We start from the raw sequence: 22248 nt of genomic DNA on the forward strand, positions 1-22248 counted from the left end.
CATGCTAAGTGAAGGCTATAATCATCGAACAGCTAGTGAAATGCTATTTATTGAACAGCTAGTGACGGCTATTATTGAACAGCTAGTGAAGGCTGTCACTAGCTGTACCTAATTTACATAATTCATCATTTTGAAGGCTTAGTACATGCTAAATAACAGCTACTATCTGAAGGCTAAATTACCTGTACAGTGAAGGCTTTCAAACAGCCAATTGAAGGCCTTCATGTATGGTAAGGGTTCACTTCACTCAAATAATCAAAATAATTATATTCATACAGTGAAATCTTGTTAACACAAAAATTGTCAGAGCTTCAGATTTTAGTTTGTGTTAACAGGATTTTGTGTTATCATGTCTTTATAATGTATAAAATATATGCTTGGGACTTGAAAAGCAATATGTATTATCAAGAATTTTGTGTCAACAGATTCTGTGTTAACAAGTTTCCACTGTATTTTGTTCATAACTCTATAGCATCATAAAAAATTTAAATAACATCTCATATGGTGTTCTTAATATTTTCACTTATTTTTCATTATTCCATTATGAACTTGAAAGAGTGGGTATCATGGTACATACGAGGTATTGTTGGTCGAAGTAGCCAAAAAAATTGATTTTCATTATCTGAATCAATATATTATTGAAAAATAACACTTTGGTGTTTTGCAGAAGTTCATTCTAAAAATCATATACTTTGAAAACTTGGTTAATTTATTGTTGAATAATCTCTTAATTTGTTTCAGCCCTCTTTACAACATAACTCAAGAACCACAGGACCTACAAAAGTATATCTGTGATATTTGAATTCTTCTACATGCTCGCTATGAATTGAGCAATGCAATTTTTGCTAAAGCTCACTACCATTCGCAAGATGCTATGAACTACATTTTTTTGTTGCTGCTTTGACCAACAATACATCATATACCCTTAACATCAATTATGACCTTGTTGCACATTAATCAGTTTCCACATATTTTAACTTACAGTTTGATATCAGCCTCATTTATTCCTGCTAGGGCACACATTATTAATGTTAAATATCAAAACTGAATAAGTATACTTGTAAGCATGAGAGTTGACTCTTACTCAGTGTCACACAAACATTCTGATGATGATTTTGACTCACTCAATATCATGCAAAATTTCCATTATGATTTTGATTCTCATTTAGTGTGACACCAACATTCCAATGATGATGTTGATTCTTACTCAGTGTCACACAAACAATCCAATGATGATTTTGATTCTCACTCAGTGTCACACAAACATTTCAATGATAACTTTGAGACTCTTACTCAGTGTCAAAATAACTTTTGACTCTTACTCAGTGTCACACAAACATTCCAATGATTTTGAGTCTTACTTGGTGTGACACAAACATTCCAATGATGATTTTGAGTCTTACTTGGTGTCACACAAACATTCCAATGATGATTCTGACTCTCGCTCAGTGTCATACAAACATTCCAATGATAATTTTATCAAGTCTCAAAATTTGTAATCAGTGATCATGTACAATAAAACCCATGCAAAAAATACTACTTGCATTATTATAAAAAGTAGGTAAAATATTATCAAACTACATATTGTTAAGTAATGTAACTCACTATTAAATGGACATAAAATAAAGCACTTATGCTCAAATTAAAACAGATCTATAGCCTCTATAGAATTGTAGTTAATACTGATTCATTTATAATAACTCATTGCACTATTTGTTGTAATCATTCTAATTCATGTTCTAAAAAATGTACACAAAACAAATTGGGAAATTTCCTGTGTAAATCTTCAAATATTTTTACAAAAAGTAATAACAGCACATTGTTTTGCATGCAGCAAAAGTAATTATACAGTCCAGAAGCTGACAAAGTTAAAGTAATGCTGGCTGGTTTCATACGCTTTTGCCGCGTGCCACTTTGACGACAATTTTGCTTCAATGTGCAGTTGCACCAGAAATGCTAGCAGTGACCTGCAGCAAGCCGATATATCAGCTTCTACACCGCTTTGCCCAAAGCGGCAGATCGTAAGGAGTTGAATTCAAGTCAACATGGGAGTGGCGCCACTCTGACATATGAGAACGGGAAACGATTTTTGGTGGTGCTGAGCGGCAACATTGGCTTTCATAGTCATGCCACTGCCACTCAGTGGCATGCCACTCTGCTTGCAGAGAAGGCAAGGCATGCAGCAGAAAGTATGAAACCAGCATAATGCTATTTACAAAATAGTACTGTAAGCTTACTTCTTTCACTACGAAGCACCACAAACCCTATAGATAAGTTGACAAGTGTTTACATTTGACATGTCCTCTAGCTGTTGGACCAAGATAAAAACTGCCGGGCAAAAGACGCTATAGTTTGCATGGAGGAAGTTGAATTTTGTTTCCATTTACTTTGGTTTTGAAGCAAATAATAACAAAAATGTTATCAAACTTGCTTACAAGTGCTACTTAAGCTACAGAATATCACAAAGTTAAAACAACAAGTATTTTGCAAGTTGGGTTTTGATCATGATGTGGTGTGTATATTTTTCCCAGCATGAAACAACAAAGGGCATTCTGATTGTAAACATGTGATGTCATAGCTCAACTCATCTATACATACCACAATAAGCCATAGCAGCCAGGATCAGCTCCACAGTTCTTGTACAGGTAACCACGACAATAAGCAGTAAGCTCCTCCCATGAGAATTTCAAGTTAGCTCAATTATTTCAACTGGGCCACGCAGAGGCTCAAGTTTGCATTGCTACACACCAATGAAACATTATACAATTGAGCTAACTTGACTGCTAGTCAATAGCTGAACAGCGAAAAGTCTTTGGCAAGTTTTCATTAAGCCTAAAATATTGTTTGATTGGCGTAACCCAACCTATCTAAATAATGATAATATGCATTTTAACCGTTTCATAATATCCTGCATGTATCACTGTCTTTTTGCATTCAAAAATAGGTAAGATTTTGTCTACCCAAATGTTACGCCAATCAAACAACTTTATGCATTACACATGAGGTGTTTGTTATTACACATCGAGTATAAACACTGGTGAGATACCGTAAAAACTTGATAGTTAGCATATGTGCTTACTATCAAGCGCTTTTAAAACATGCAAACATGAAGAGCCCCATCCACAAAAGTGTAAAGGGTTTTGAGCAAATCATCAATACACATAGTTATATAGGAACAAGTAAACCTGGAAATGTGCGTCTCAACCCCATTAGCTCAGTTGGTAAAGCGCCGGACTTAAGTACAATTTCATGTTTTCAAAAGTGCTCGATAGTAAGCACATATGCTAACTATCAAGTTTTTATGGTATGTGTTTTTGATTTTTTTAAATTAAGCCTTTCTATTTGGTGGGCTTTTGTGACATTCTTTATAATTAATCTTGGTAGGGTTTTTGCTTTTTGAGTATAAAATAAATCATATTTCAAATCTAGTCCAAGCAGATTATTTGTGTCACAATCAAGCAAACCGAGTCATCTGTCAAGCTAATACAATTGTCAAGTTTTTCATGTCACATTCTTACCATTTCAATAAGCTTCATATGCTGAAATTGCTATCAAAATTGGGACTTGAGTTACGATTGAATTGTTCACAAGATATGATTTTAATCTGGCTAGGAAAAAATGTGGAAAAGTGGCGCATCAAAATGACTCATCTTGCTTGACTAGTTCACATTCTAAACTTTGCATAGTTTTTGGAAAGCTTTGGTTAAAGAAAGATTTATAAGAATGCAACTTTGATTTTTACAACCAAAATAAGAGATTTATAAAAATGCACGATTTATAAAAATGCACCTTTGCTTTTTACAACCAAAATAGGAGAGTGTTTTTATGAAGTTAAGGATATTAAATCTATTTTTAACAATCATTTTAACAGCTGCAAATTATAAACACAGACACAGATATCCTGATACTCATCTTTACATGTTGTCATGGCAACTCAGTTTTTCTTGTTATATGCTTCTTCCAGTTGTTTGATGAGTTCTTCTTTTTCATCTGGTGGCAGGAAGCAAGCTCTTGCTGAATTAAAAACCTGATAATGAGAATTGAATGATATGAAAGTGATTGAAAGAATAATGCTTCATTTCCAAAAGAAGGAAAGGACTAGCACAGGGGTACTCAATTACATTGCTCACAAGCCACTGAGGACCACAACAATTTCAAGGATTTGTGTGTGTTCAATGGCCAACAATTGGTCCATCTGTACAAAGGGCTGTGATAGTTATTATATGTGCAGGCTGACTAGGGTTCTGTGTTGTGTCCCTGAATGCTACTAAATGGTTTACAAGGTATGTCTTTGGCCAAAGTGATCAGCAGCTTTCTATAAAGCGCAATGATCTTTTATAATCAATTCAAACAGATTTGGAATAATACAGGTGTTATTAGCTAATGATCAATGACAGACTCATTAATACCAGAGTGGAAGAAGGGCCCAACTCCATCAAAACTGTTTTTGAAATATTAAGAAAAAACTTAATATTTGGAAAAGTTTAATAAACAGAAATTATATATGATATTTCCATGGCAACGGTACAGGTCTTGGGTTGGGCCCTTCTTCCACTAATATACTGCAAGTCTGCAAGTGCCAATTCCGTAAGCAGATGTGTTCTAAATAGCTACAGAAATTTGATAATTATCCATTAATTGCACAGAAGCATGTAATATGTATGCAAGAAAGTTTATTACATAGTGAAAAGCAGATTTCATGGATGAACAAAATTCCTCTTTAACCCAAATTTTGTGGAAGAAGGGCCCTACTCCATGGAAACCATGATTTAGTGTACGTGGAAGATTATTTGGAGAGTGGATTTTGGATCATCTTTCACACACAAGGAAGAACAGTCTGCTGGCAATAAAATGCTGGGTCTAACTCATTTTTGTAAAAAAATGGAGTTGGGCCCTTCTTCCATTCAGGTATTCAATTCTATTATGCCAACAGAAAGAGATCAATAATACCAAATGTTACTTCTATTTCAGACAGTGTTTGAGGTCCAATACCCTTCAACTTTTCCCAAAACTTCAATATAGTTTACATTTTATAATCTAATAAATGTATGACCTTTCAGTGTGTGCATTATTAGAGCGAGTATAAAACCAAATCCTGTACAATGTGATAAATGTGTTGGTAAGGCGACGAAAAAAGAAAACCCTGTTCTACGGGCCGAATGCCGACCCAAATTTCAGAAATTTCAGGAACAAATTTTTTTGTATTTTCTCAAATTGCAAATTATTTACAGATTTTGGTGATTTTTGGGTCATTTCCAAAAAAAAAAAGAAGGCCGACCGACCGACCCTACTTGAAAGGTCCGTCCGCCTGTTGAACAGGGTTTCTTTTTTTTCGTCGCCTAATTGACACTCTTGCTCATTATGAATGCTAGTACTTACAGACTGTATAATTTGTTCATCAGTGAAGTGTAACTTTTCTTTGGCAACCTTGAAATCATCATCTAGGATGTTACAGAACACGGTGGGGTCATCAGTGTTAAGCCCAATATTGAGACCATCTTGAGCAAACCTAGATAATCAATACAGATAATCCATTTCTAGTTCAGTTGGAAATCAGCTTTGTTATAGCTACAACATTGTCAAAAACTTGGTAAACAAACAAACAAGATGTAACACATGAACTTATTTCTACCATTAGCTTCCACCACCTTGATAACACAATTAGTTGTCCCCATGTATGTTCATGCAATATAGGCCTAAACTATACTGGTGTGAGGTACATCACTTGAGGCCACAGGATGAATGTGATACACTCATCAATATCAGTCAGCTGTGGAGCGGGTGATCATTAGGTCTTTCCATGTACCGTGACTGGCTGAGTATAGTCCCACCCGCTTTTGGGTGAACATTTTTCAAAATTGGGGGTGGGACACTCCAAAGCCGAAAAAATAAATAACATAAACATTTTTTTTTTTTTTTTTTTTTTTTTTTTAAATTTCTGAAATTTTTCGAAAATTTGGGGGTGGGACTTTACTCGAAGGTGGGACTATACTCGCGTCAGTACGGTACTAGGATTTGCGACCAAGCTATAGCATATTTTTATTCATTTTTACCGAATGATAAAGGAATATAGTCATTGTTATGAGCTTACCTGATAGCTGGATGTTTAGACCAGTCAGTACTACAAGCTCCAGTATATAGACTAGATATTGGGCACAGCTCTAGATGAATATTAGTATCCTTCACCATCTAGACAAGTTGCATTTATCGAAACTATGGTTAATAACTTAATTAGTCACATTGTTATAACTTCTGGGTGCAGTTTGTGAATCAGATTATTAAAATTGGGGTCCTGCTTGGCTGATTGAATCAATAGTTTGACGATACACATTTTCCCCCAAAAGACCTACAAATTGTAGGTCTTTTTTGGAAAAGAAATGTTTATCTTCAGTACGAAAAGTCAAAATTAATTAAGATTAAGATTTATTAAGTTACTTTGAGGACTGTTAAATATCAATTTTCAATAATTTGCCATAGAATTTATATTATATTGCGAATTTCAAACAATCAAAATTATTTGATATCAGAAGGACATTCATCATATTCAGAATAGAATTTGGCGTGTCTGATGTGCTCTCAGGTCCCACGAAAATACTATGCATAGGTTATTATCTGATTCCTTAAGCATGATTAATATTGCCTACCTAGCACTTTGCATCCAAGCTGGTTCTGTGGCAAAGAGTTTTTAGACCTCATGGTTTAAGGTAAGCACCCCCATAAAGGTTTTTATTTCAGTACAAATGTCTTACATTTTAAATGTCAAATTTCTTAGTTTTTCAGAGTAGGGAAACATTTCTACAAGCCATACATGTAACTAAAACTACTGTTAATCCTATATCCATTGCTACATAATACATAGCCTATAAATACTGGGTACCTGGCACCTTATAACCACTTCCCCTGATCAAAGACCAGTTAAAAATGTATATAGTCCGTATACTTTTCTCAAATCAGTAAAGTAAAATCAAATTGTGAGATTTTCTCAAATTTTTGCAGGAATCTTTTGTGCTAGTTGTATTCCTTGCATCATTTCCTTTCGGAAAATGAATACTTTTATATACTTCTCATCATTACATTTAGAGATACAATAAGAAACAATATCTAAATTGCTGACTCGATATGCTGACTTATATGCCTATAATTATATATATACTTGTGTGTGTTCATGGGGCAAAATAGTGTACCTCTGGATTATATCCAATTCGCCTGGCAAATTTTGATTTAATTTTGATGCATGGGCTGTATGCTTTGAGCTGATAGCATGTGTAAAATGCTATACACAAACCTTTATGATACTCAAGCTTAAAGATGCAAATGGTAGTTTGATTTTTTGCTTTTATAAATAAATGTCAGAGGCAAACTTTTTTTTTCTCCATACATGACAAACCAATATGGCAGATTTATCTCAGCGCTACGCACAGGACAATTTTGAGTCGAGACTCTTTGGGTCAAAAGAAGAAAAAGATGAGGTTCCAAAATCTCAACTTAAGATGCTATCTTGAGTGAGAAAACATACCTTATAGATAGACTCATCTTCCACTATGTGATAGCCATGTCCAATTCTCTGGGCTTTAAGCACCTCCATGGCAATTTTGACATTCTCTGCTGGACCAGCTTCACCTGCATGGGCAACACGAGGAATGCCTAATCGCTCAGCTTCCTACAAACATTTGACAATTATGGAAACAGTTACAATAAAATACATTATATAACTCATACAAAGATTCTTGTTATTTATGTGAATGGCCAATTACTATTGATTAGTTTTGCTTCAGCGTCAGCTGTAAAAAGACGATTTCAGTCAATTTTCCACTGAAGAAACAAAAGTAAAGAACAAAACCATCTCAAATCAGCGATAGGTACCTGTGGGTATCAGAACCTGACATTTGCAACAAAAGCCTTCAAAGGCACCAGAACCGAAAACTTTGGATTCCGTTACCACAAGGAGCACTCACACAAGAAACATTACTATCCTGTACAAAGCAGGTGTTTTGGAGAAACTCCACCAGATTTTCGGGAAACACAACATTCCGGTATCCCTGCAACATGATGAAGCAGAAACTTGTGCACCCAAAGGACAAACCCCCTCCAGCATAAACACAAAAACATAGTTTATGCTGTACAGGGTAAAGACTCGGACTGTGAAGATTCGTATACAGGGGAAACAAAACAACCGTTGCACAAGTGCATGTACCAACATCGCAGACCCAGTTCATCAAGGTTCAACGACTCAGCAGTATATTCCTACCTCAAGTTTACAAATCATAATTTTGAGAACAAGAAAGTTTTAGTGCTCGACAAAGAACACAAGTAGTTTGAGCGAGGGGTCAAGGAGGCCGGCCATATAAGTCTGGTGTGCGGGGCCTTTACTCAACTGAGGAGGAGGACTACGCCACAACCTGTCAGGGCCTACGATACAGCCATCAAAAAAGTTCCTTGTTGACTCTCCCGTAACGTCACTCCACCGAGTCACAAGTCAACATTTCAGCGCCAGCCCATTAGGCCTTAAAATGCGTCTCGGATAAGACATGATACTATAGTCAGCTCAAAACAGTAAGTCCAGATGAACAGTTTAATATTTAATTTTACTACGCTACATCAAAACAATGTCCATTTTGCAAGGTTGTGTTCAGAAGCCTAAGACTGAGCACCACAAACACATTAAATGTTTATCTCTTCAACATGTTTGTCTCTGCTCCTTAGTATGTTTGTCTAAATGTGCTAAACATGATGTAAATTAAGATTACTGTCAGTGATTATTAAATCGTGTCTGTGAAAAATTTAATCCATGTACATCAAGCAACATTTCATAATGTTGATTTGCTCAAAAAAATGTGGACCTCAAAGTTTCAAAATTACCAAATTCTGCTGTCTATCTGGTTGATGTGCCATGTAAGACTGACCTTAGGTTGTGCTACGGCGCTACGACCAAAGTCGTGCGAGAATACTTTCATGAGTCTGACACGATACAAATGGCAAGTTTCAGTAGTCACTATAAGCATAACACAAATACATGTACATGCACAATGTAGAAGACAAAGGATTTAGTCTAACCTTATGCCCCTGCCCACACACACACCACACCCACAACATATTATCCCATGCACCCATTTCTTATTGCTCACCTGGAATGCTTCTATGTGTTCAGGATCCAAAGGAAGAGTCTCATTACCAGCAATATCCATGGCAACTACTGGGCCTTTAAACTTTTGGCAAAGTTGAAGTATTTCCATACACCACTCTATTGAAATAATAAAAAATATAAAAATAACAACAATAACAGCAATAACAAACAGACAAATAGAAATTCCCTAATGCTTGTTGATATTATTTTATTTTTTTCTCAAGTTCTCAACAATACCTTTTACTGTGAAGGTCCCCAGCCTGACAGCTATATCGATTTTAGTAATTAAGTGTCCCCTCCACCTGCATTGGTTAAGCTACTAGCAGTCATAGAATAATAACACAGATTTGAATATTGCCTGTGGTGCCCTCTAAGCGTACTTGAACTCAGCTGACGCCGGTACAGCGTTTGGATTTGGACCTGACAACATCGCTCATCTTTCAGGAGCATACACAAAGCGCTCAACTTGTCAGCGCTTTAGCTCAAACTCTCTTTTGTGTACCCTCTCACTATTTTCGAGTTCACTGACGCACCCTTTACTTTTTTTTCAATCTCCATAGCATGTGTCAAAACATATGTCAGTGAAATCCATCACTGATCTCAAATCCAAATGTTTTCTTTTTACAGATATAATATTTTCAGTTTATCCATACCTGGTACACCTCTCATAGTACATAAGATGAGGCGACCTTTGATCCCATATTCTCTATATCCTCTAGCAATCCCATCACAAACTCTCTGCACCACCATTTCTGGAGTGACGTCACCTGGCTTTTGCCCAAAAAATAACCGCTCTACTTTATTTGCCATCAGATGTGGACAGAAGCGAGCTTCAAAATAAACAATACCATCTGCGACCTTGTCATGGCAGAACTCATATGCTATTCTCTCGATGGCATCCAAATCACCACTAAGGACGAATCAAAAGGTTATGAGTTTTAATAAAATAGAAAAGGTGAAAAATTGTTGATTTATTAACATTTGCACCTTTTGACCTTTTACTTGTTTAGCTGCTCTTTTTGTTCTATTTCATTGCGTTGTCGATTTGGTTGTAAATATAATATAAAACATGTTAAAATAAGAGGGGAGGCAAGGCAACTTTTAAGGTGCCAGAATTTGACAAAAATTGTCAAAAATGGGCTAAAAAGTACAAAAAAAAGTCTGAAAATCTTAAATATCAGGGTGAAAAGTTAATAATAAAAGCAAAAAGATATGGAATGGTGTGTTAGGATGTGGGTGTAGGTATATATGGGTGTTGGGTGCAGGTTTTTTTTTAATTTTTAATTTTTTCCCCCACAAATGATTTATTCATCATGAAAAGAGTAAAAAACCCAAAAAATGTTTGGGGGTATACCCCCTTTCCTATTCCCCGATCCCTCATGTTCGCTAAAAAGATTGTGCCCCGAGCCACCACTCTAATTTGATAATAAAATTAGCCGGCACTCAACTTGGTCTAGCTACAACCCTGGTTGGGTGAGGGCATGTGTCAGTGGATGGGATGTGGTGGGTTGGGTGAGGAGGTGTGTCTGTGTGTGTACTATACTAAGAGTATGAGAATATTTCACAAACTGATAAAAAACACCTCTGAAAAAGTCCTGGCTACTCAATATCTTCCTCTCATGTTTTGGGGTGTTTTTTTGTTTTTTCTTCCTACATTTGTGCTATAGGCCTACATCAATGTTGAGTATTATTGCACAGGCTTTACATGCACAGTTAACCACTGAAACTATGCATGGCCCTGGCTTTATGCGACTTCTGAATCACAAAATGCCATACATACACTGCAAATACCTGCATGTGCTAAGCTGTGTATTGTATAAGAAATTCTACAATTATATTCTTTTCTTGCAAATGCAAATAATAACAGGGTATCGTACTTACATAACAGCTGGCAGAAAGTGTTCAAAAGTTTTGAGGAATGCTGGTAGATCCCCCATTTGAAGGCTGTTGATGTGTTTCTCAAATTCCTTCTCATCTTTTCCTGGTAAATTCAGGCCTTTTTTCCTGTAGAGGAAAATAGCATAATTTATAAGTGATTTGAGAAATACAAATTTAATAGACCGTCGTCTGCTTGCAATGTGATCAACATTTGGCAATACAAATTACTGTAAAGCATCATATTTTCATGGTAATAATTGTTCACAATTTGAACAGTTCGGAGCAGTCTTGTGATTACAAACAGTTGCACATTAAAACAACTGGGTACAAATATTTTCACAGGCTTTTTAAATGCACAGTTCTGAAAATAGCTGCAAAAATGGAAACCTCACAAAAACTTCCTGCTATAAAGTAGCTTGCCTAGTTTGCTTAACTGCTCCACAAAAAGCTACGAAATAATCAACAAATAATATCAACAGGTAAATTTGGTTTTGGCTCATGCTTGCTTCATAGGACATTGTAAATAAACCATTCTGTAAGTGTTATTGCCTATCCCCAGCATATATGCTCATGTCGGTAACAGGCATGATGATAGATTTCAATAAAAAAAAGGGGCTAAAGACAAATAAAAACACAGAAATTTGGGCAAAAAAAAAGGAATTCCTTTTAAAAAGGGAAATTCTCATGCCTGCAGTAATAAGCACCATTCCTTTCTATGTGGGAAAAGAGTAGGACAGGAGTAATGCATTTGTCAATTAAAAATTGACATTGATGATATATGTCAAATGACATCACAAAAGATCTTGGGCAAATTATAAGGGAGAGGCTGGGAGTCACACTACCCCCCTAAAGCTACGGCTTGCCATGGCAGAAAACAAAGGAAGCTGAGTATTTATTTTTCTTGAAAGGCAAAATGGATTTTTCAACTTCCAATAATTTGCACAAACATCAATTAAAATTTGTTCAGCTTTTGTAAGGTGAAAAAAACATGTATTGATATAGAATGGCATGCACTCGGTTGGGCGCAGTTACTGGTGCACACTTTTGTGAATTTACGTGAGCGTGAGTTGGGACTTTATTGATACACGCAGTAACAAAAGCCGAATAATTTTCCTCTTGTATAAGCTGAACAAACTTAAGCATTTAGAAGGAGTAGTTAATTTACTAATTTGATCACTTACTTTCCCAATTCCCATACTGTGCTGTGTCTTATGGCACCATCTAGATGAACATGCAACTCAACCTACAGAGAGTAACAGCCAATCAAGAGAAAGCAACATTTAATTTAATTGTGATCCCTGACATTAGCTAGGGAGTCTAGCGGGACCAGATCTCTATACAAAGACCAGATTTCTGACTAGTTTTCACCAGGGGTTTCGGAGAAAGCTCCCTCCGCCTCCCGAACAAATATGACAATTATTGTACCAGAAATTACTTTTGAAAGTCAAAATTTCACATTTTATTCTATTATTACCAGATAAAATAACTCATTTTCAAGTCATGCCGAGTAAAAATTGGAGTTTCCTTAACACTGAAAAGTAGATTTGTACTCCTTACTTACGGTAATGTTTCATGTAGGTATAAAGTAGTGGTATATTTATTAGTGGCACACAGCGATATTTGGGGTGTATAATTCTGCAATATTGACTCTACACAACATAGTCACATTGTGCGAAACAGTGTGATTGTGATTTTTCGGAACTTAAAGCCATATTATAACATTTTTAAACAAAATAGATTAGCATTTCTTTGCCATAAAATGTTAGCTTTTACTGTCAGATATATCCCTTTTATTTTTGAGCCGAACAACTACGGCAGAGCAAAGAAAATTGGAATTTACTACCAGCGCACATGTCGCCAATACGTACCACTCCTTCGGTCATGTTGTGGTACGACCCTATGTTGTGTATATCACCGTCCCGCACGCCGTGTATGTAATAATAAAGCGCTGGATCCGGCGTTTTATTCAAAAATCGGATTTTGACAAAACTACAACACCTAGAGTCTTGATTTTTGCGGGTATATTGGTTTAATAAAGTACAATTTAATTGTGTAAAAAAAGGAATTTTAAAAATTCAGTGAGGGCATCTTCCTCAGCAAATGTTATAATATGGCTTTAAGTTAAGGGATCCAAAATGAGCGTTTATTGCGTTTCGACAGTATTTTTTGTGGGACATGAGAGCACCTCAGACCTATCGAATTGCATTCTGAATACGAAGCATGTCTTTCTGATATCAAATAATTTTCATTTTTTTTAAATCACAATATAATACAAATTTTATGACAAATTATAAAAATTTGATATTTTTCAAATTTTGATATATAACAGTCCTCGAAGTAAATTATATAAATCTAATGATATATTCTTAAAGTGTATGTAGCAGGAGGAAAAGCCGACGGTCAATTGAAAATTTTGACCTTTCATATTGAAGATATGGATTTTTTTCCCAAAAAGACCTAATTTTTTTTGGTGTTTTGGGAAAAAATCCATATCTTCAATACTTAAAGGTCAAAATTTTCAATTGATCGCCTGCTTTTCATCCCACCTACATACACTTTAAGTATAAATCATCAGATTTATAAAGTTTACTTCAAGTACTGTTAAATATCAAAAATATCAGTTTTTAATGATTTGCCATAAAATGTGTATTAAATTGCCAATTTCAAAAAATCAAAACTATTTGATATCAGAATGACATTCTTCATATTCAGAATGCAATTCGATATGTCTGATGTGCTCTAATGTCCCACAATAAATACTGTCCAAACGTTCATACCCCAGCCCTTAAGGGTTTGAATTATTTTAATTTTATGTTCAGGGTTAGGGTTTAGTTAGCATGATGGTAGGGGGTTTAAGAGGTGAAAGTTGGAGTTAGGGTTAGGACTATGTTTTAGGGTTGGTGTTCTGGCTAAATAAACATGATATAAAAAAGTACCTAAAACAGGACTGCCAAAAAATAAACCCTGCTTTTTGGATTTGCACCTCCATATTTTGGATTTTCTGGGGTTCAGGTTTTTTTTGGAGGCGTGCGTGCCGCACCGCCCTGTATTCTCTGACTATTGACCTACTTTCTCACATGCCGCAGTGTTGAGAAAATATTCGTGCCGGTTATATCCCAAACACCCACAGAGGTGATAGTTTACTGCATTGAGTTTTGTAATTATTACTTGATTTTGATATGTAAGTAATCGATAAAGTCGTCATAGGCAGTAATGTGTTTGTATTAAAAGAAATAACAAAAATAATTATTTAAGTAATAGAAATACTATTTGGAAATTGCAGCAAGATTTGCAGATGTTTTTATTTGAACAGTACCAGTTCACCAGTTTTGCTAGTTTTCCTAATCTTTGGGCTAAATTAATAGCATCGTGAAGGTCATATATATCATTTTATACTAATAGCTTCGGCATGTACTTAAATGAAGCTTGTATGTGCATTGTGTTCAGTGTGTAGGCCTACATAGGCTATTTACGTTTTAAATCTTGTGACAAATAGTGCTTGTCGATGCTTGTATAAGGTATTATAGACAAATTATTAGAATGCATGTACACCAGTAGAAATGGCCCAGGTTGAATAAAATAAATAAACATATGAATGAATATTTTATTCCCTGGATTATTTTTGTTGGGACAAAATAATGATATAGTTTGACGCTTTGAAATACAGTTATGTTAATCATAATAAAGTTACAAAGTTAAAAAATAATATCGAAATATTGTAAAATCAAACTTTTCACCTCATAAGTTGTATCAAAACAACATATTGAGGAAATTGATATGACAGATTTTTAAACTTTGATATGGAAAGATACCCCAGCCCTGTTATCTCACCAGAGAAGATGAGCAGAAGTCTTTCTATCTGATGATAAAAAAAAAATGATTACGAAAATGTTTTAAATAACTATTATCTACAAAAGTTTTATAACAATGTTTTATATAAAATGTTAACATAAAATGTCTTCTGATATGATGTGAAGGGTTAATATAAAAACAGGGAAAATATGTTCCAACTGACCAGCAGAGAACAAAGGATAAGCAATAGATAAGATTAAAATCAAGGAAAATATGACACAACCTCCAATGAGGGAATAACAAACGTGTAAAAACGTATAAAGTTAAAAACTCTTAAATTTGTTTATACGTTTTGTGTTATTCCCCCATTAGAAATCGATGTTGTGTCATATTTTCCCTGTTTTTAATATTGTGAACTTGACTTACTCATTCTTTCATTTCTCTTGACAATTTTTCATTTGCCCGCCCTATTCCTTTTAAAGGAATTTTTATTTAAACCTATTGCTACCTCTCCTTCCATGATAGTGCATAAAGGTCCAGTATCATCCAATGATCAATCATCCAATCACACACCTTGCAACCCATAAATGCATAATGCAATTTCCTCATCCCCCCCCCACACTTTTCTTTCTGATCATGCATGTGTCCATTGTGTTTCTCGAATGCCACCCTTACCGGTACATCTTCTATCCATGAAAACTGATTTTTTTAAAATCAACTTCCCCAATTTGTTTTGCAAGAACTCTTATTTAGCAAATATCCTATTGTTTCTGTTGATTGGAGGTAAACTGAGTATACACTGTTGGATTGTGTAAATTCTCAAGTCCTTGTTGGTATTTACAAATAAATACCGGAATTCCTCATCCAGTAAATTATTCCAGGCACTTAATAATGTAAAATTATGAAACATAATATTCATCTTTTGCATTGTCTTTTTAAAGACAGTTCTTGTTTAAAAGCTACTAAAATATAGAGATGCCAAATGATAGACATGCAGTTGATATAAAGTACTAAATCAACATAGATATCAGCTACCTGATTATATCCTCTTGTTTGATTCTTCCTTTTCAACATTAAGTCTCTAAAGCAAACATTTTAGGTTCAAATTCCCACACAACTTTAGATAACATAATTAGCATTTGAAAGGCAAATGGTTTATAAGTTGTGTACATGAACGGTGCCCTGATTAAAAACAAATATATCACAAAACATTGCTTCAAAATTCAAGATCAAAAACATTGGATCTTAACCTCTCCACGCGGGTGTCGACTACAGATGATAATTTTTTTTAATTAGAAAAATTCAGAAAATTGTACATTTTCATTACCATATTTGGAATCAGCATGAAAAATGCATTAAAATTTAAATACAAACACGCCTTGTATCGGGCCTCGGCTCAGTGGTTCTTAAGATAGATCTTGGTATTTTGAAGAAAAATCTCAAACTTTATATGTCAAAGCCTATGGCTAGCATGCATGCAGAGTATTAACCAATCAACAAAATAAAGGGGAATTTCCATAACCTGACCACCTTTTCTGACTACCTTTTCTGACCATCTTTTTTGACAATCTTTTTTGACAATCTTATTTGACATTATTTTGATGTTTGCTTCATTGTTATTATCTTTACACTTTGCACAATAATGTTGTACCATTCTGGATGTTAAGTGACATAAAATTGAAATCATCAAGCGAAATTTGTTTTGTTTTTCCATACTTCCATGGTTTTTCACAGGGCAGTTATCTTCTAAGTTTAGAGAGGAGACAGTTATCATTTCAGGTGCTGGGTCAATAATCAATAGAGTAAACACAATTACCACTTCACAAGGTCACATTCAGGCCTATGGTCAAACATGCCCTGATAATGATATATTAAGGGTGCAGCATGAATGTGAATATGGGTTTAAGGGTATAGGAGGTATTGTTGGTCGAAGCAGATTTTCATTTATCTGAATCAATATATTATTGAAAAATAACACTTTGGTATTTTGCAGAAGTTCATTATACAAATCATATACTTTGGAAAACTTGCTTAATTTATTGTTTATGAGTTATGTACGTTTTACAAAAGTGTTGTTGTTTCAGCCCTCTCTACAACATAACTCAAGAACCACAGGACCTACAAAAGTATATCTGTGATATTTGAATTATTCTCTGGCCGCTATGAATAAGCCCAATCGCCATAACGTTCAGGTTTTTTGGGACACTTTGACCTCTGACATATCTGGAAAATTGCTGTTATCATTAATTTATTATTGTAATAATGTTATCATTATAAATAATAAAATAATTAATTTATACAATAATCAAATTTTTGGGTTTGTTTTTATTCTAGTAACACGTTTTAAATTATATTTTGTACGCTCAAAACCCCAATTTTTCTGAATTTTCCCGATAGGTCAAAGGACAAAGTGTCCGAAAACTGCAAAATGTGTCCCACAATGCATTGCAAACTTCCAATGCCGATTGGGCTTATTGAGCAATGCAATTTTTGCTAAAGCTCACTACCATTTGCAAGGTGCTGTGAACTACTTTGTTTTCTGCTGCTTTGACCAACAATACATCGCATACCCTTAATTGTCCATCAGACAGACAAAGTCTGAACAGGGTGAGGAAGTGCTGAGGTAACACTAGGGAGCACTCGTTGAATGAAGTCAGGAAAATTGGATGTGTGTGCAAAATTGTATTTTATTTGTTTTAAATAATTTCATTTTCCATGAAAGTGTTGTAGTTTTTAAGTTTCAAGTTTTATTTGGAAATTGCTTTTTACATCAGTGGCACTTTCGATCCGATGGTGCATCCAAGACATTAAATATACAAACAAAACTGTATTAAACAAAACAAAATCAAAGGATACTCGACAAGCAAAAGGTACAAATAAATAATCTAAAGTGAGAAAGAAATAACAACCATGTACCCTTAAAAATGTTGTTTATCTATTAACAAGTCCCAGAGAAAAGCTTGCTAATTATCACCCAGCATGACTGTCTATGATTATGGCGTAAAAAACTAGGATCCAAAACATTTATCATCTGTTAGTGCACAGTTCTTTAACTCCAATACATATTTGTACATTTATTGAATGACCTTTGAAAATTGGGGTACAAAAACCTCATACTCTGCAACTTGAGGTCAAATTTTGCACTATGATTGTTTAGTTAATGTTATTGGACTATGGCATTGGGATAAGGCCATTGTGGTCTATAGTGTAAGAATCAAATATCACAGGGCTCACTGTAAAAGCTGGTCAGAAAAGGTAGTCAGAAAAGGTAGTCAGAAAAGGTGGTCAGGTTATGGAAACACCCAAAATAAAGTACTTTTCTCTTGAAGCAAATCTAGAGGCAGATTTAGCCCCCCCCATTTTGGAAGGGGGCACCTGACTTTGCGTGGGCATTGAACCACCGCTGCGATGACAGCCCCCTTGAAAATTCCTGGATCCACCCATTCCACCCCTGAAATAAAAAAATAACAAGTATGTACATTTTACACCTCTTTTTAAAGCTATTTGGTTGAGCAAACTTGAGCTGCATGTCGAAAAAAAAATGTAAAAAACATATAGCAACTATTCATTCATAGATCTGCTCTTGAGAAAGCCTACCTTTGGGGTCTTTGGTGTTTGTGTGGTAGCGTCTAATTCAGGCATCTTGATCTTTTCCTATATAAGTCGTTTCTATAGAAGCAGGAAAAAATAATGACATAAAACCATACATAAAGAAACAATAACATTGACTATTCATAAATTCATTCAACCAGCTATTATTCAGTCACATCTTGATAATTTTGGTTTATTAATATATTTTCATGATTAAAGGGTTGCATGTTTTTGTAACCAGGCCCGTACACAGGATTTTTTTGGGGGTGCTGATTTTGAAAAAGTGGACTTTTTTTTCCCAGGGGGGGGGGGGCAATTTTGTGAAAAGTGGACTTTCTTCCCAAAATTTGGACCTTTTTGACCAAAAAAGCGTAAAAAACCTGATTTTTTTATCGCTACACTCGCAAATTCTGGTGACTTTTTGTATACTTTTGCCTTTTTGGGGGGGGGTGCGACCGCAACCCCCTGCAGCCTGTATTTAACGGCGTGTGTGATTGGTTGAGAGCGGACATAAACAGCTAAGTGGCCCCTCGCCATAAACAACCGTTTAGTCATGAAAATATATGAATGAACCCCTAATTTATGCCACAGGGGCTGCTTGCCGCTGTTCATACATACATTTTGTGATTCTTATTTCATCAAAATAAATAAAAAAAACTAACAAGTAACCTTCATTTTCCCTACCCCATGATCGCACATCCAGGCCACCGGGCATTACATTGTAACATTTGTTCATACGTGCTATAAAACAGCATGCGTGACTAGTCAATAGGTGGGCATAATCAATGTTTCCGGTCGTATTTTGATTGAAAAAATGGTGAATATGCAATGGTTTGCATAAGTGAAATTTAGCCCTACTAGTATAGGGCCTTTTGACTGTGGTGAACTAAAACCATGCAACATGTATATCATAAAACCTGGCTATATATATATCCAGAGAACTGTTAAACAGTGTGACTGCTATTCCCTGGGTGGAGCGGTTTAGTGGGTTTTAGCGGTTCTCGGATATAGTGTGTTTAAAAGGGCATTTCGTGATCGACAGCATCATCCCAACACATATATCAAAAAAAGTTGAGATTTTTATACCATTGGATACCTCTGCCTACATAATGTTTATGTGCAAAATATTTCTTGCAGATTAACTTAAAAACAATTGTTTAACAAAAATATTGTGACATTGGACAATTGAAATACACATATCATGCATAAATCGCAAACACAAAATCGGAATCAACTTTTGGGAACAAGCTTTTTTCGTAGATATCTACTGAAAAATGCCATAAAAAGAGGATGCTAGGAATAGGATCATGAAATACTCCTTTAATACATCTTACTATAAATAGGATAATGTTGTATGTGTGGGTGTGTGTATGTGTGTGGTTTATTTAAAAGGCTCCGTCAGTTTCGATCAAAATGTCGTCAAATTCATACGGGAGATCGAGGAATATACGAGAAATTGCCTGGACTTTATTTGGTTGAAATCGGTCAAGAATTGGCTGCAAAAACAGTGAAAATATGGGCAAAAACAGGGTTTTTGTTATGAAAAACTGCAGCTGGTAGGCACCGCGTCAGCGCCGCGTGCTTAGTGCGCACTACGCCAACGCGCTGAAACGGCTCATAGCCACGTGACTTGCGAGCCAGAGACCAGTGGACATGATAATATAGAAAGTGGACATGATAATATAGAAAGAAGGAAAAATAAATAGAAAATAAAAGACAAAAAGGTACATGGACGGGTCCGCATACACGCTATGAGAGGACGTAATAAATACGGGAAAAAATGTGTGTTGTATAAATAACATGAAGCGGTACTATAAAGAAAATGGAAATTAAAATGACAAAAGAGGTACGAGTAATAGGCCAACGGGTTAAAGTAACTAAATGAAACGGAACGAAACAAAGAAGGAAAGAAACCATTCAGGAAATGTAAGAAAAAAAGAAGCTAAAATAATGAGAACAGAATTAAATAAAAAACATGGAAACGGGAAATCGCAGGCAGCAAATAAAAAAAAGAGAAGCTAAAAGGGAAATGTAAGAAATAACAGATTTAGAAAATAATGGGAATGGGGTTAAATAAATAAATAACATGGAAAAAAGAAAGGAAATGTAAGAAGAGACAGATTTATATAAATAAAATGTACCTTTTCACCCCGGGGGGGGGGGGGGCACTTCCATAACAGATATGCATCATGTGCCTCCGGATAGACCCCCTTTTTCAAACCGGCTTGTACCCAATGACCCCCTTTTTGTGTTATGGTCCTACCTATTACCCAATGACCCCCTTAAAAAAATGTACTCAATGACCCCCTTTTTCTATTTCCTGCTACCCAATGACCCCCCTTTTAATTCCCAAATTTAGGTGGTATTTGTGTTCTCCTCCAGAAATAATGAGATTTCTCAAATTTCCAAGGTGGCCAAGTTGTTTTTTCGCAGTTTGGCACTTATTTATATGTACCGGTACTTATTAATGATATTCTTTTGGCAATCCTGTACCCAATGACTCCCATTTTACAATTTGTTACCCCAATGACCATCCTTTTTTCAAAGTTTCATACCGAATGACCCCATTTTTTTAGGTTGTGTAAAATGCGAATGACCCCATATTTTTGTAATTGTACATTTGACCTGAATGCCCCCTACTTTTAACATGGCCGAGGCACATCCCTGCCATTTCAGATAGGGAGTGCCCCCCCGGCCTTTTCAATGATTCTACCTGTTCAGTAATTCTTCCTGTTTTAATATAGCGAACGCTCCCATTTAGGCCTACTCACTAGCGGGGACCAGCGCGAATCACGGGTACGACGCTAGAGATTAAGAAAAGGCCTATCAGTAGTAGTAGGGCTAGTGAAATTGCAGTAGTATCACCACTTTGAGTTTTTATCACGAAAAGTTTTGCAACTCGGAATTTATTATAGATAGTCTTCAACCTGTGATGTGATGCAGTAATCTGGGAATATTCGGAGTACAATATCCAGATCATGCCAGCAGCCAGATGGTCACTTGTGATGAATAACGCTTGTGTCTTGTGATGCGCCCCAGCAGTTCCACCAACCAACATTGCCAAAGCAAAGTCATTAAATCATTAATCGGTACACATGGTAGAAGGCTGTCTTAAAAATAAAACATCCGTGACAACGAAATCTGTGAACCAAATCTGCAAGATATAAATTATTAGTATGCCGTTGTTTCAACAAAATCAAATACTTACAAATTTTTATGAAACGAGGAGGCACAACGAATAAACTGTATAGTAGGCTGATTGACTGAACTTTGACATTAAGCTGAACTTACACTACATCGCTGAGCGATAGCGATTGGTTTTTAGCCAATGAGATAGCGCGATTTTTATTGCGTTGGGAAAAGCGCGCTAACTCATTGGTCAAATACTAATCGCTCGTCGTTTAGCGATGGAGTACAAACTCAGCTTAGCCTCTTCACCGGCACGAACGCTGGAGCCGGAAGTATAATAGTGCAGGGGAATGTGTCACCAAAATATACCCCGTTGTCATTTTAGTTTGTGATAGAACTAATATAGGGCCTATCAAAATGAAGGTTAGAATGTGACCATCCATATTAACATGCCTTGCATTTTTTTAATCTTCCATTTTGAGTTGAAATATTTGGATCGATTGGAAAAACATATTTTTTATGATTTTCCAGTGCAAATATGTGCAAAAATATTAATCAAAATTTAAAACATTACCATGAAACTTAAGTGAAGTTACATCCTGGATTGGTGGCTTTGCTCACGCATCTTGCTTGCCTTTGGCAAGGGATACTTCTGAGTGGATTTTGTAGCTCAACTCAATACTCAGAGTGAGTGATATTAGACATTTTCTTTACTAGTCACTTGCATTCACTTG

The 22248-nt window shown here is 35.5% G+C and overlaps 1 protein-coding gene across 3 annotated transcripts; it reads right to left on the reverse strand.

The window, feature by feature from the left end:
* Nucleotides 1-1259: 1259 nt before the first annotated feature.
* Nucleotides 1260-21664, reverse strand: LOC140153403 (adenosine deaminase-like). Of its 3 annotated transcripts, XR_011859103.1 has the most exons (11): nt 21594-21664; nt 18392-18463; nt 12184-12245; nt 11006-11128; nt 9778-10034; nt 9126-9241; nt 7517-7660; nt 6092-6189; nt 5380-5509; nt 3790-4027; nt 1260-3729 (listed from the first exon to the last, which is right to left on the reverse strand). XR_011859103.1 is itself a non-coding variant. In XM_072176153.1 (10 exons), the coding sequence occupies exons 2-10, from the start codon at nt 18434-18436 to the stop codon at nt 3935-3937; spliced, it is 1068 nt and encodes a 355-aa protein (XP_072032254.1). In that variant the 5' UTR covers nt 18437-18463; nt 21594-21664; the 3' UTR covers nt 1260-3934. The 3 variants fall into 3 exon arrangements, 2 of the variants coding, with proteins under 2 accessions (XP_072032254.1, XP_072032255.1); XM_072176153.1 differs by having other exon boundaries at nt 1260-4027; XM_072176154.1 differs by lacking the exon at nt 21594-21664 and adding an exon at nt 21313-21436 and having other exon boundaries at nt 1260-4027.
* Between the last annotated feature and the right edge of the window lie 584 nt (nt 21665-22248).

The sequence above is a fragment of the Amphiura filiformis genome, chromosome 5 (assembly GCF_039555335.1).
Source record: "Amphiura filiformis chromosome 5, Afil_fr2py, whole genome shotgun sequence".
In the NCBI taxonomy this organism is placed as follows: domain Eukaryota; kingdom Metazoa; phylum Echinodermata; class Ophiuroidea; order Amphilepidida; family Amphiuridae; genus Amphiura; species Amphiura filiformis.